The sequence below is a fragment of the Anabrus simplex genome, chromosome 3, assembly GCF_040414725.1.
Source record: "Anabrus simplex isolate iqAnaSimp1 chromosome 3, ASM4041472v1, whole genome shotgun sequence".
Lineage (NCBI taxonomy): Eukaryota > Metazoa > Arthropoda > Insecta > Orthoptera > Tettigoniidae > Anabrus > Anabrus simplex.
The window spans coordinates 452398971-452414966 of record NC_090267.1 but is presented as its reverse complement, the minus strand read 5'-3'; the positions used below and the strand labels follow the sequence as shown (position 1 = coordinate 452414966).

Sequence of the window (15996 nt, the reverse complement as noted above, 5' to 3'; positions counted from 1 at the left end):
AATTTACGCAACGTAATGCAAATTATACCTAACAACTCCTGACAAGATCTGGACGATACAAGTCGTACTGCATATTATTGCCTAGAGAGCAAGAAGTCTGATTGTTAATAGATCTTCTGATTGGCATTCCTATACTCCGAAAAGTCGAAATGTGTTTCTTTCAAGGAACTCTAATATTGTAGTTTACTTATAAATTATTTATAATGAAATTATCAGTAAATGTTTGAATCGACGTTTTTTTCTTTCTAGAGTTCGTGAGGAAAGTAATCCAGCTGTACGAGACGACTGTTGTACGCCATGGGCTAATGCTGGTGGGACCAACAGGTTCGGGCAAGACCAAGGTAAGTTTATAACCAATGTATAATGGCAATCTTGTTTTGTGTCGTGTAGGGTGAACAGAAACTCCAGTCGTTCCGTACATGCCAGTTATATCGGTGGTTTGTAAGAGCAAATCTTTGAAACAGTGACAGTTCTTTGTTTATCCCCTCACCTCAATAGAAACACTCCGCGTGACATTGTCCTGAAGATGAGCCAACACTCGTTAACAGACGCTTCATATTCCGAATTGCGAGTCAAATTACTGGAAGAACGATGTATTCCTCAATGTAAGGTATTTGTTTTGCACAGAAAAAGGACATTATTGTTCTCAAAGCAGGGTAATTATATAACAAAAAGACGCTCCCGTTTACCAAGTGAAAATGTTTCGAAAATTATGTTTCTAAATTTCAATTTTAAGTAAATTTTCAAACTGGATTAGGTCAAGTCTGTTACTGTATATATACTATCGAACTTGGACTCTTCTTAGATGTAATTACTCATTTTATAATCATTAAAATTAGTTCATTTAGTCTGTTGACTATTTTACTATACTTTCCTAACTAGTTTAGGTTGCTTATTAATGTACAGTACAGTTCCGATTTCGGACTCTTCTTAGATTTCATGACTATTTTATAATATTCAAGTTAGTTCACTTACTTAGACTACTATTTTACTAGACATGCTTTTGTAACTGGATTACGTGAAGTTTGTTATTGTACACCAGGGCCTCTCAGGGTGCATGTGCCTGGTGCATGCACTGTGCACGGTGCAAAATACGACTTCGCTTGGTTGACCAGAGTGCAGTCCCCCACTCCTCGATTTAGAACAATAGCGCTGTCTCTGTCTTTCCGCACGCCTGTCTCGCTTGCTCCCCCTGTCTCCCTCTTTCTCACTTGCTCCGTAGTCCTCCAAATCCGAGCCGAGCTTAGCCGAGTAGCCCAGAGAGAAGCGTTGGTCCTAGCCGAGCGGGACCGATGCACTGTGCACAGGAACTCTGCGGCGCTGTTTGCACGCGTGAGATTTTGGGCGTTTGAGAGGCCCTGTTGTACACAGAATACCTATTTTGAGCTCTTCTTAAATCCCACTAATCATTTTATAATTATTCAAATTAGTTAGTATTTTAGTGTACTTTTAACGGTAAAACTGATTCCTTTTAGTACTACTACTAAAAATGTTTTCATTCCTTCCCTGAAGTGGGAGGTGGGCCTCTTAGACGGTGACGTCGACTCTCAGGCCGGGAGATTTGTTACGGTGAAGGGGAGATGCTCGGAGAGGGTGAGGGGGTTGGCGGCCGTGGTCTATACTAGGAACTGTCCCGCCATTCGCCTTAGTGCAGGAGAATGGAAAACCACGAAAAACCATTCTCAGGACAGCCCTGTCCCGTCTCCCGAATGCAGAGGCGTAGAGCCACGGTAGAGCTGTGGCCACTCCCTCCTCTGCCCGGTTGGCCGGTCAGAGTGCAGAGCTGTTGGACCACGGACCAACCGTGATCACTTATTGGCCGAGACGCACTCTGCATTTACTGACTCCTTTTAGTATCATTATACGCGCTTAGTGCAGAAGCAAACGCAGTTTATTGCTGTATACTAGTACCATTATACTGTACATCATCTATTTATCATGCTGTATTTTGTACATTTGCTCATTAAATATTTTATGGACCTCATATTTTATTGTTATCAGAACGACGAACAGTTTACCCAGTGAAGGGAAGTTAGCCATGATTGATGTTTCACCACGCCATCGCGAAACACTGCTGCTTTTCCCGTCCGAGACGGTAGTGCGCCGTGTTTCAACACACTGCTTCACCACGCCATCAAGAAACCATGTCCAGGTACTGCGTATAGGTAGAGCCCTAGACGGATGCGGATATCCACAGAATTATTCCGCGGATATACGCTAAGTTAGCGTCTTGGCGTCCGACTCGTTGGCTGAATGGTCAGCGTACTGGCCTTCGGTTCAGAGGGTCCCGGGTTCGATTCCCGGCCGGGTCGGGGATTTTAACCTTAATTGGTTAATTCCAATGGGCCGGGGGCTGGGTGTTTGTGCTGTTCCCAACATCCCTGCAACTCACACACCACACATAACACTATCCTCTACCACAATAACACGCAGTTACCTACAAATGGCAGATGCCGCCCACCCTCATCGGAGGGTCTGCCTTAAAGGGCTGCACTCGGCTAGAAATAGCCACACGAAATTATATAGTGTCTTGGCGAATGGAGACTGTATGGCAGTGCGGATAATTTCTAAATAATGAAGTTTATTGATTTTTCACTCAGATATGCTCTTTATTTTTACTTGTGGTTAGGCGATCCTTGACATTGGCATGGGTGCATGGCGATATATAAAGAGCCTTGACACCATAAAGCCATGAATCTGACCTAAGCCTAACTGGCTCCTACCCGCAGTTAATGGAAAGAAGGAACAAAGGTCAATACGTCGGTAGTTGTCGCTTGAGGAAAATCCCTCGTAAACCTGTGACTGCAGAGGTTCTGGTGCCAGGTATCGGGCCTATTGTATTATGTTAACAGATCTATCCGTTTCAATATCTTGGGTGTAATATACTGCAGTTAAATATTTACAATATCAACGGATAGCCATTCGCGGATGCGGATAACCACTCGCTGATGCGGGTGCGGGTGAATGAAGTGTGGATGCGGAGCGGATACGGATAATATTATGTATATTCGCGAAGGGCTGTACATATAGGAACACTGTTTTCCTTGCAGTCTGAGACGGAAGTGCGCCTTGTGCCGACACACTGCTTTGAAGCAATTCGCTGTGCCGTATCGAATGTTTCTAAACTGTCAACAGTGTCACTTTGACCATCTCTACTATAAAGGTTCGTTTGGCAGACATTGGTTAAGCAACACACAAATACGAATTACTGGCGGAAAGATGAAATTTGATAAGGATGCAGCGATGGTGAAACAACGCAGTCGACTCCAACCACCATTGCATATTCCTCTCATAAGGTGGTGGTGATTATTGTTTTAAGAGGAAGTACAACTGGGTAACCATCATCATCAGAGAGAAAAATGGAAGGGGTTCGACACTTCGAAGAATGAAGGTATTGGCCAAAGATAGACAAGGGCCACTAAGCGCGTGAAAATGAAAGACTCCCTAGGCCTCCATACGTAATGCCGTAAAGAGTAAGAGTTGACCAAGGGAGGTCGGACAGGATAGATAAAAGTGAGGAACCTGGCACAAGTAAGTGAAAGCAATGCCAGGACTCAGCTGAGGGCCCCGTGGTCGCCGACCCACACTCCCAAGTTTAGAGCCCCTGAATCCCCTTGTAGTCACCTCTTCCGACAGGCAGGGAATACAGTGGGTGTTATTCTACTGCCCCACCCACAAGGGGTTTCCTCACATAAGACTGAGTTTGTGATGTGAGAGCATTATTATCATGCTGTTATGAACGGATGTTTTCTGTTATGTATTGCAACCGTTAGGGCTTTAATCGTCGCACCAAATTAAGTATGAACCAGCTCTGAACACAACAGGCGACAAAATGAAACTGGCCCCGTTAGTTGGGCAACAAATGAGGCTTACTCTGGGTATAATTAGGGCAATATCATTTAACTTGGTTTCACAAACAGATGTACAAATGGAACATTTGGATGAGAACCGCCAGAAGTCACTTACCAGGCTTGAAGTCTCATCCTCCCTACTTTCATAAGATCACCGGCTGAATTCGTAGAGCAATATGGGTAATGGAATGTTCGATAAAGAAATAAAATAGGTACTATCTAAAATAATGAAAGTAGGATTCTATAATATGAGAGGAATATGCTAATATTTGTTAAATGAGAAGAATCTCTGTTCAAGTAGATATTCTAAACATTTTATTTATACTGATGTGAACCACACAAATAATATTCTATCTCAACATGTGAGAAAGAAACAATTAAACTGACACAATTAAATACATTATATGCCTTCTTTTCTTGAAATTGTCTTGGCATATTAATTCTTGGCGTACATCAATTAACTCGATCAACATACACTGATAAATGAGTTTATTTATTTTTATAAAAATGGATATTGAATGGTATCCTTTATTTATTAAACTCTCGTCACAAATGGATATTAAATATGGTTCCGGTACCGGGGATCGAACTCGAGCCTCCTGGTTAAGAACTAGGTATCCTTTATTTGTTAGTCATGATTTGGATAGAGAGAAAAAAAAATTTAACACAATATAAGCACATCTGTTATACACACGAGATTGCATTGCCGAGTATCGAACACGTGATCCATTTGACCACGACAAATGTATATTTACATTGAACACTTACGATGAACATACACGCTGAACATATATGTGCGTATCCTGGGTTTACCTAACATATTATATATTTAAAGAAAATCAGTCAAAGCTGGAATCAAACCCATCACCATATCACTTTGGAAAATAATAAAACACACAGAAACATATATATAAACACATCAAATATATTTACACAACACATCTTGAAGATATGGCTTAACCAAGCCATAATATCTGGTTAAATCTTCGCTCCAGCATCATTCGAACCAACAGACTTCGGCTTCCAAGGTGAACATTTTTGGACTCCAATCAGAGGCTAAATTAATGCTTAGCATGAGAAGGGATTTATCCTTCACAAAAATCCGGAAATTATCCGTGTTACTCGCAACGTATAATTAGAATAGTATTGAGACTACTTTGGTGAATGAAAAGAGCTTGGCCCACTAACATCGTTTTGCTGGAGACTGCAAAGTTTGCTCGGCCTACGGTCGACCAGCATATACCTGTCAATCACAATAACAGCTGTGACTAATCCTGGGTTGTGGATACCATAAATCGTCCGTCACCCCTTCCTTTCATTTTCCTTACATATCATCTCGGCTTATTGTCAAGTATGCATTCACTTGAAAGCCATTATTTCTTATTACTCGTCATCTGGCTATATATTCAGCCCAATTTAATATCTCACAACAGCTATAATTATTTATTCTTTCTTATCACTCCAATAACAAAACATGTTACAGCTTCGCCCTCCCATGTCTTGGCATCATATCTCAATCCGTTCATTTAATTCACAGAGAAAACCCCATTATTTCAGGTTATTTTATTCTCACAATTTCATATATAATTATAAGTTAATTACACCTCGGTTTGATTCAACTCCAATGATTATCTAATATTATCCGGGATTACAAATACCCGAATCTCAAACGTATCATTTATATCCAAACTACTCTGAAGATCTTTACCAGACGAAGAAATATAAATCTAGCTAACTTGCCGTTCTTCCCAAAGATAGTTCATATAAGCTAAGAACTTTGAAGTCTATATAATAATTTATGCAAATGAATTTTTGTTAAATATCGATGATTATCTTAAAAATCACTTGATGATCCTAACTAATAGTAATAAATCTTTCCCAGTCATACGCGCATAATGTTCCCTACATATTTAATATTTAATTATGACATTATAATATTTACAAATATTATTATTACTAGCATGCATCTGTCGTGTTTAGGGTATATAAAAGTATGTACTTAACACTTGGTGAGTAAGGCTTGCTGTCATCTAGGGTACATCTTAGATCTTTACACGAACATGATGAATATTCTTGTTCCTAGTAGTCCTTGGTTCTTCTTCATACGACGATCCATGACTCGAACTGCTGTTTTCTCAGTTGAATTTCGGGACGATCCTTGTAAAGCTGACTGCAGGCACTCAGGCGCGACTCTTGTAGGCTCCGAGTCTTGGGTTCGACGACCACTCACGACATACATAAAAATGGAGAATGAGTTATCAAATACTGTTTTATGCACTTTCAAAGGGGGGCCTACTTGTAACAAGATCCACTCTTAAGTTCAAACAGATTAATGCAAGTAGTGATAAGTTGTAAAATCACTGTTCATTCCCTGACCGTCACACAGACTATCACAACGAATGTCCCTGGAGGATGCGAATATTAATTTTGTCAAGAACAGTTATTTAATTTTTGCTAAATGTCACTCGTTCTTAAATGCTCAGGAGCGGTGATAATTAGCCCCTGCATATATTAATTAACTGTCTCACCACGCTAAATAACCTGAAGCGTTTGCCCTCCGTTGGTGATTGCACCATAAGTCATAATTAACTATCTTCGACGATTGTGATGTTAAAATGCCAAATTAAGGCTTCTATTCGGCAATTATGTACATTAACTCGTACACACGACTTATTCTGTAAATATATTTACATCACATTGATGTGTTTCTTCAATGGCACAACACTTTGTACACTGATATCCAAATCACTGATATCCAAGTTCCACTTCTAATATGTTGGGTTGCCACTACACAGACGATAATGAGGTAACGTGTTACCACTGCCGGTACATGGATGAGAATGAGATACAGTGTCTGGGTCTTGGATATATTTATAGCCTACGGGCAAAATGGTCAGGGGGGAGGTGAATTATGTCCCTGTTGGAAATGACAGTCCGGTAATCGAAGTCTTTTTTTTTTTTTTTTTTTGCTAGGGGCCTTACGTCGCACCGACACAGATAGGTCTTATGGCGACGATAATCGAAGTCTTCGAACGACGTGATAACAATCGAATTAAAACTTATAACCTCTACTTTCTACTGAACATATATGAAACCAAAGCGATCAGTAGGTTATTCATAATTTTAAAAGCGTCCTTTTGGAAGATTACGCGTCATGTTTCATCATGCAATATCTCCCACCTTTTTCCACATGTTGTCAGATTTCAGTAGTCGCCTTTGATCTGCGTACTACTGTATGATAGGCGTCATTATTGATCCATTAATAAAGTATTGTATTTATATGCATTGACAGTCAGCATAAAATACATTGGTTCGAATGGGACCCGTTTTATAAATTTAGAAAAATTATCTCATATAGAAGTATTCTTCTTCTTCCTCTTTTTCGTAAATTATGGTGAAGTGGTACTAATGAATGCGGTGTTGAATTTATAGTGGGCATTTATTTTTCAAAAGTTAACACACCTTAATTCGGCCCGGTCTCCAAAAACCTCCATCTCCGTGCGTAGCGTTATCTTCTCTTCTCGCTCGCTCGGAAAGAGAGCGCGATTTCAAGGTTAGCAATACTGCGTTGCCCTCTTCTCATTACAGCGTAGGAAAAATGCTCCTTCCGGACTGGCGCGTCGCGGATCATACCCCGGTTTGATATACAGAATGCTAACTACTGCATTACATGTCACAGGATGTTACAGAAAGCGGCATATATAATTACCCAGACCTCCTAACATCTCCATGGCATGATGGTGAACGGTCACAGTATAATGTCGTAGAAAAGCTGAACTTGTTGCTGATATACAGTAAATACGTATTAAAGATGCAGAGCCAACTGAAGGAGGATTTCGTTTTTTTGCTAGGGGCTTTACGTCGCACCGACACAAATAGGTCTTATGGCGACGATGGGATAGGAAAGGCCTAGGAGTTGGAAGGAAGCGGCCGTGGCCTTAAGTAAGGTACAGCCCCAGTATTTGCCTGGTGTGAAAATGGGAAACCATGGAAAACCATTTTCAGGGCTGCCGATAGCGGGATTCGAACCTACTATCTCCCGGATGCAAGCTCACAGCCGCGCGCCTCTACGCGCACGGCCAACTCTCCCGGTGAATGAGATTTTTCGTAGTTGCTTGCAGACGGGTCATTTGTCATACCATTCACTCCCACACATGCTTAATCACAAAAATGTCTGGAGATCGAGCAGGCCACAGTAGCTGTCATACATTCCCCAAACACATTGAGTTAGTTACACACACACACATCTTGAGGATAGGTGTTATTCTCCCGGAAGAGAAGTCTAAGTATCCATACTTAAAGAGGAGCAGGTAGGGTTCGGCGACTTCGTAATATACTAATAAATAATCACCATGTCCACCGTATGGTCTAGCTAAGATCGCCTTCATGATGACAAGACGTGATAGACTGTTAAACTTCCGAATCGCTAATTTGTTTCTAAGAAGGATAGATGGTACCAGAACCTCTCTTCAGGTCTACATCGGACCCAACTTCGCTTATTGCTCATGTCCAGACCAAAGACTTTAATATTATTTATGTCCAGACTAACGTGGCTTCTGCCATAATTTCGCCATAACTGTGCAGCCTACTACTTGTTGTCGACCCCACTGCAGGCATGCTCTTCACTGACCAAGAGAGAGTGTTAGTCTACCCAGTAGCGTAGCCAGGGTAGACCAATAGGGGGAAAGGGGGGGGGGGGATGTTTATACATACAAAATGATGACAGAACATAGTGAAAGTGTTTCTGCGAGTATGGTGCGCGCACGCTGATACAAGTAAGTAATGTTGATATTCAGATTGCAGTACCGGTACACTACAAAGTTTTACATTAACATACAGAACAAGGTGAATAGTTTTACGGCGAATGGTATGTTCAGATTACAATCTAAAATCCAACTTTCGAGGATTCTTAAAAAATAAATTTAAGAGATTTATTGGTTTTACAATTATGTATCTGAGAACGTTCAAAAGAAGTAATCCATTGACTTGACATTCACTTGTTTGTCGTCAGTTTCTGTTTATTTTCTTTTGTAAAATATCCATTGGGGAGGGGGTTCTAGCCCCTCAGCAGCCCCCGTTTTGCTACGCCCCTGAATCTACCTATAATAACGCATGACTGTAGTAAGCGATGTACCAAGCTCGATAGCAGCAGTCGCTTAACTGCGGCCAGTATCCAGTATTCGGGAGATAGTAGGTTCGAACCCCACTGTCGGCAGCCCTGAAAATGGTTTTCCGTGGTTTCCCATTTTCACACCAGGCAAATGCTGGGGCTGTACCTTAAGGCCACGGACGCTTCCTTCTCGCTCCTAGCCCTTCCTTGTCCCATCGTCGCCATAAGACCTATCTGTGTCGGTGCGACTTACAGCAAAAAAAAAAAAAAAGCGATGGATATTCATAGCCGTAGTGGTGCTATGCACAATTTGAAGGGAACTCGGAAGTGCAAAAGGATCAAGGAATACATTTTTATTTTTTATTAACATTAATTCTCTGAAGTTTTCTGAACGAAATGTCATATTTTTATTGTATTACCTGCTTATTATTATTTTTTTTGTTATTTGCTTTACGTCGCACCGACACAGGTATGTCTTATAGCGACGATGGGATTGGAAAGGCCTAGGAATGGGAAGGAATTGGCCGCGGCATTAATTAAGGCACAGCCCCAGCATTTGCCTGGTGGGGAAATGGGAAACCACGGAAAACCATCTTCAGGGCTGCCGACAGTGGGGTTCGTATCCACTATTTCCCGATTACTGGATACTGGCCGCACTTAAGCGACTGCAGCTATCGAGCTCGGTCCCTGCTTATTTAGTTCTTAAAATATATCAGTGACTACGCAGATTTAAGTAGTAACTTTTCCTCGGCACTATATTTTTCAGTAACTGTCAGACATAGAAAGCTGAAATTTTGACCATACATTTTAGAGGTAGATACTAGTGAGTGCTGATAAATATAATTTTATACTTAGGCTCAATAGATTTCAACATATTATTTTTAATTTTTAAAGAAGCCGAAATTTTGATGTATGTGATAATTTTCTCTACTTAAATATATCTCAGTTAAGGAGTTTATTTTACTTAACATATCAGGCTGAAGTAATAATATTAGAATAAATTGTAAGAATCTTAAGCCGCCTGAATTTTCAAACCCTTCCTCAGAATATGTAACCCAAAATTTGACTTTTTATACTTTAAGGATTTTTTTATTTTTCACTAATAATAGTGACTTGTGGCCTTCGGAGAGGCCTGGTGTGGGTCTTTCGAGTTGACGTCGTATAGGCGACCAGCGTATTTTTATTTAGAAGTATTTTGAGCTCCAAAAAAATAAAACTGCGGTGAAACGTTGATCCGGCGTTGGCAAGTTAATCAACAAAACTGAACAAAAGACATTATAAACGTTAAAACAAGTTACTTTAGAGGACGGAAATGAAATCACTTGGTAGACAGTGTCAAGAGAGAAAAGAGCTACCAAAAAACTAAGAGAACAGCTAAGAACAGAAATGCATGGAGAGATGATTTGTGAAGACCTGTCTAAGTGTAGATCACTTTGGATTATTAATACCAATATGTACACTTAAACGCACAAAATTTGGCCGCTAGCAAATTGAGGAAACTGTCACATTAGAGATCCACCAATCAGGGTAAACTTGTGCAGTGCCGGCCATGAAACGGAAGCATACATAGGTCTGACTTACAGACATCACTGAGATCCGATTTCTAGATCGATGCACAGCACATAAACAACAAATAGCGCAGGAAATTGTTTCTAAGAGGTAAAGGAGCTGCTGTCTTCCCAATAAACATTTAATAACATACATACAGTTCGTAATCACTAGACTGCCTACCAAAAGCCTGAATTAAATTCCAGATCTCTCTACATTGTTCATATGGACAGAAATCCGGTGCTGGCACGTAGCCTACTCGTGTCGAATAGCATCAAGGGGTCTACTCATGGCTTCACGGCCCCATCCGACGAATTAATCACCATCAGTATGTTAGTTCATCGCTACATTAGGCATTAAACAATAACATAATGCGTGAAATTAAACACAAGAAAGTCATAACAAAAATAGAAAGGAATAATATACCTTCTCTCTACGCTCACCATCCGCAGAAATATGGTAAATAGACTGGCAAAGAGCAGCTAAAACTGAAGCTGGAAGCTTGCTGCCGCCGCCATCTTGAGTTACTACACTGTTTCAATACACTCATATAAAATAATGGCTGAAATATGGCGGGAACTAATGAAAAATACGTCGAGATTAAAATATTACTGATCATTTAGGTCTATTATGGCTTGCATATTAATGTTTAGAAAATGTGATTGATACATCAGTGTACAAGTCCGTAAGAATAGCTGACATGTTGACCGATTTCTGGTGAAATCAGTTCCATCATTCTTACGGCATGTGAATTTTGATGTGTTTTTGTTCGTAATTGATCAAGAAGTGTGGACGTTCTCTACCAGATGTCTCTACTAAAAACTATGATTACGCACTCTGGTGCGAAGGAATGAACTTTCTTGAAGAAATTTTGTATTCAAAAGTTGTTGTCTTTACTAAATTTTGTTCTTTTATTTTTTGGGTTGGCAATATTAATCCTTCCTTCCGCCAGTTTTGAACTTAGCCAATCCCAAATTTCTTTAATTAATTTTCAGCCAATCATGTATGTCTTCTTCGATATGGATATGTAGCTCTAAGCTATCCAATAAAATTGGGGGGGGGGGTGTCTTCTCATTCCTGAAAGGTCTCGAATTTTCCACTAGGGTATAAAAACTGCTGATTTTCTTGTCTCGGGGCCACTTCAGTAACATCTAACTTAGTGTGTGGATATGTAGCAGGGGGCGGGAAGCGCCTCTTTCTTCAAGCAGCTGCTCTTCAACAAGGTAATGGCCTGTTAACATCTTCATTTCTTGCTAGCTCAGCAGTTTAACTCTCGGTGAGGGTTCGAAACCTTTAATATGTAACCTACCACCTTTAAATGTAAATTCTTCTTCTGTCTATGTAAAAACTACAAATCCCTTTTACTGTAAAGCGGGGATAGAGAGTGCTTTACCCTCTCGAACTCCCCCTTCATTTTGAAATTGAGGTGACCACGTTTTATAACCGTTTCTTCTCTTCCTTAATGTATAAATTTTTTCTCATACGGGTCACCTCCCTAGCTTGGGACTAGTCCCTGTGTATCGGCCTAGAGCCACTTAGGTTTTAAAAAGTGTATTTGGAGTGCAAGTTCACGCCTCCAGTCTTCTCTGTACTTTGGGCCAGTAACTTAACCTGTTGTTTTATTTTCATTTCGAAGGCCCTGTAGGTTGGGTATTTAATACCCCTGTTTCTTTGTGTGCCTTGAGGGCAGATAGAAGTGAAATTCGTTGTGGGCTTTGATAGGCTTGAACTTTGAGAGCGGGTCTGCTCTTTCCTAAATTTGATTTCTGTGTGCCTCTAGGAGGCTTAACATTGTAATTGGGAGCAAGTGCTTCTTGGCATGATGGGGTTTTCTGCCCCTTTGTTCGAATTTGGTACCTTGGTAAAGTTGGGCTAATAGCTCGAGGATTGTGATTGTGGGGCTCGAAGCCCAGACCTTGCAATAATCCCCTAACACTTGTAATTTCTTTGTATCTGATTTTGGCTTGTTGTTGACTTGTTAAGTTTTCAGATTCTATGTTACCATTGTTAAGTTTTGAAAATATAATCTTTGTTGAAATTTTATTCATCTTTCGAACTTGTAGTTAGACCCATTCCAGCCAGCACCTTCTTTCACCTCTGCTGTTCCACAGATACCTCGGAACATTTATAGTGCATTCCTAAAAGCGACTATGCTTACAAGTTGTTCTAGTTAATGATAAAAAACATGTTAGCGAGTACTGTGTGGATTCGAACAACTGCAGTATACTCTATCGCCCTCTACAACTTAGCCACTATATCCCATTATCGGAACAGGTCGCATAACCTCCACCTAACGATTAGCAAATAAATAAATAAATAAATAAATAAATAAATAAATAAATAAATAAATAAATAAATAAATAAATAAATAAATAAATAAATAAATAAATAAGTTTTTGGGAAGAAAAGAATTTGAAGCTAAATATCATCCAATGGAATTTCTATTAGGCTAGAAGTTGAGTGTAGTCTCGTGTAGACTGTTGGGTCGGTATTTGTCAATGTTCTGGGCGTCGGTTAAGCTCCGTTCTAACATTAAGTTCACATCATAAAGTGGATACAGAGAACAGAGTTATAAACGAAGGTATTCCACGGACAGCACAGTATCGGGATGTAGACACAATGATCTAATTTCACAAAGTGCTCTCTATGCCAAGCGTTGTTAGGTGATGTTAGACAATGGGAACTTGTGCGCTTCACACACAATGTCAAGAGAAGGCTTCCGGGAGTTTTGTGCTGTATTTTACTATACACTGCTCGCGGCATCGTTTGTGAACTTTTCCTAACGTGGTCTGCATACCCCCTCCCTATATAATAGCACCTTCAGCTTGAGGGTTGTACTGTTGTTACTTTATGTTGAGGACATCTCGCTCGAGCCTTTTCTCGTAATGCCAGTAGTCGAGGGTGAGCGCAATGCTCACTTTCACTAACGATAAGTTAAATTCAGTAAAACCCAATTTTTATAGTTTAGAAAATTATTTTCCTTTTCCTCCACAATTTCTTGGGGTTGACACTTTCTGAGCATTTGGTTCAGTGTTACGGCTGGATGCTCTCCCTGACGCAGATTCTATTTGAAGCGATGTACTCGCTATTGCGTGTTTCTGTAGTAGTAGTAGTAGTTAGTTATGTGGCGGGTTGTATGTAGATGAAGAAAGATAAGACGAACGCAAACACTCTGTCCACGAGCTAGCGGAATCAACATACGCAATTAAAATCACAGATTCGGCCGGGAAGCGAACCCACGGCTCTGAATCAAAGGGCTCGGCGCTGTCCATTCAGCCAAGGAGATAGCCTCAACAACTACTTATGCGAAATTTTGCTCACTTAGCAGACATTTATTACCATTCAAGAAATAACGTTCAGGTGTTTAAATAGCTTAATTTAAAGAAAACTTTCTTCAGCTTATCCCAATTAATTCTGTTGTCGCTGGAGCCACCCATTCTCATTTTGGTTTTGGCCGGGGGTTTATGACCGATGACCTTCCTGACACCAGGTAATTCTTGAGATGAAAATCTCGACCCAGGATCGACCGGGATTCGAGCTTCAGTCTTCCGCGCGGAAAGCCAACAGCTTAGCCACTGAGCTAACCTCACCCCCATCCCACCATTTGTCTGTTGCCATTGACACCAGAACACCAACGCCTGCGTTTGCCCGGGAGACATGGACAGAGGACGACTGGCGTCGCATCATTTTCAGTGATGAGTCCCGTTTCTCGGTCCCACTGGAGGGACAGCTGCAACAATTGTGGACGAACTTGCCTCAGGAGAGGATCCAAAGGCTGTTTGACACCATTCCGAACTGCATAAAGGCATGCATTGCGGCCAGACGGGGTGCGATACCCCACTGACCTGGCGCCAACATTCCACCCTCGAGGTGGTGTTTCTTGGTCGACCCGAACCTGCACGACACGATTGGGTGCCCTCATGTACCCACTGAGTCCAACATCGGGCCACTGTGATGTCTGAATGGTCCACATGCCTGGCGATTGCACAATTGACGCCAGCCACATGCAGGACCACAGTGCGGCCTCTGTCAAATGCTGTCAATTGGCGGATAGGCTGTCTAACTCTGCATGTTCTGCTTAACTGTCTGACTTACAGCAGTTGACTGGTAACAACTTATCAAGAACAGGACGGTGTCGCCGTGTTTTTGACCTGGAGAAAGCTTACGACCTTACGTGGCGATATGGGATTCTCTCCACACTACACCAGTGGAATTTCGGGGGAATTTACCAACGTTTATTGAGAACTTCATGTACCTCCGTTTCTTTCGAGTCCGAGTAGGGAATGCATTTTCTCAATATTACGTTCAGGAAAATATAGTACCTCAGGGATCTGTACTGAGTGTCACGCTGTTCGCAATCGCCATCAACGGCATAGTTGCCGCTGCTGGGCCCGCAGTCGTTCCATCGCTGTATGTAGACGACTTAGCTCTACATTATAGCTCCGGAAGGGTGGTGTTTGCTGAGAGACAGCTACAGCAAGCTATTACCCGAGTCGACAGATGGGTCCTGCAACATGGTTTTTGATTTTCAGCAGCGAAAACCTCTGTTGTACACTTCTGTAGACTTCGGCCTGTGCATCCCGAACCAGAGCTCTGCTTGCGAAACAGTGTCTTACCAGTGGTTGACACTTACAAATTCCTGGGTCTCCGTTTCTATAAGAGACTTAAGTGGCAGCCCCACATCCGTCAGTTGAAGGTTGCCTGCATGAAGAGACTTAAAATGCTAAAGTTTCTCAGCGGCACTTCGTGGGGGCTGACCGGGCGGTACTGCTACGATTTTACACGGCGACGGTCCTCTCCTGAATTGACTATGGAAGTGCGGCTTATGGCTCAGCATCAAAATCTACGCTGAGCCTTTTAGACAGCATTCACCATAGTGGAGTAAGGCTGGTAACGGGTGCTTTCCGTACTAGCCCCATTCCCAGCCTACTGGCGGAAGCGGGAGTTCCACCTTTACGGATAAGGAGGCAGCAGTTACTCATCACGTACGCTGCCAAAATTCGTGAAATGCCGCTGAATCCAAGCTATCAATGCATCTATCGTACCCAATACCACCAGCGGTGCCAAGACCGGCCGAATGTCACACGGTCGGTTGAGTTTCGGATTGATAGCTTGTGTCATGACTTGAATATTGATATCGGTGTTTGTCTTGAACAAACTCTTAGCGAGGTACCTCCGTGGTTGGTTCCGCGACCGGATATACGTCTAGATTTGCTCCGTGGATCCAAGGTGAACACCGATTCTTTCGTTTATCGGAGGTATTTCCAGGACTTCGTCCACCAATATCCGGCTCGAGACATATCTTCACGGATGATTCTAAAATCGGAGATAATGTTGGTTGCTCTTTCGTCATTGGTGATATGAGCACGAAGATCTCGCTTCCTAAAGTATGTAGCGTGTATACTGCAGAGCTTTACGCCATCTTAGAGGCTCTGCAGTTTGCACTGCGTGACGAAAGAAGCCACTTTCTTATGTGTACTGATTCGT

The 15996-nt window shown here is 41.6% G+C and overlaps 1 protein-coding gene across 1 annotated transcript in view; it reads left to right on the top strand.

Moving 5' to 3' along the window:
• The window catches only part of LOC136866855 (dynein axonemal heavy chain 1-like), a 197192-nt gene extending 196733 nt beyond the window's left edge, over nt 1–459 (top strand). Inside the window, exons 19-20 of the mRNA XM_068226866.1 lie at nt 250–341; nt 391–459. Of these exons, the coding sequence (XP_068082967.1) occupies nt 250–341; nt 391–459 (161 nt within the window). The remainder of the gene's footprint in view (nt 1–249; nt 342–390) is intronic.
• The last annotated feature ends 15537 nt before the right edge of the window (nt 460–15996 follow it).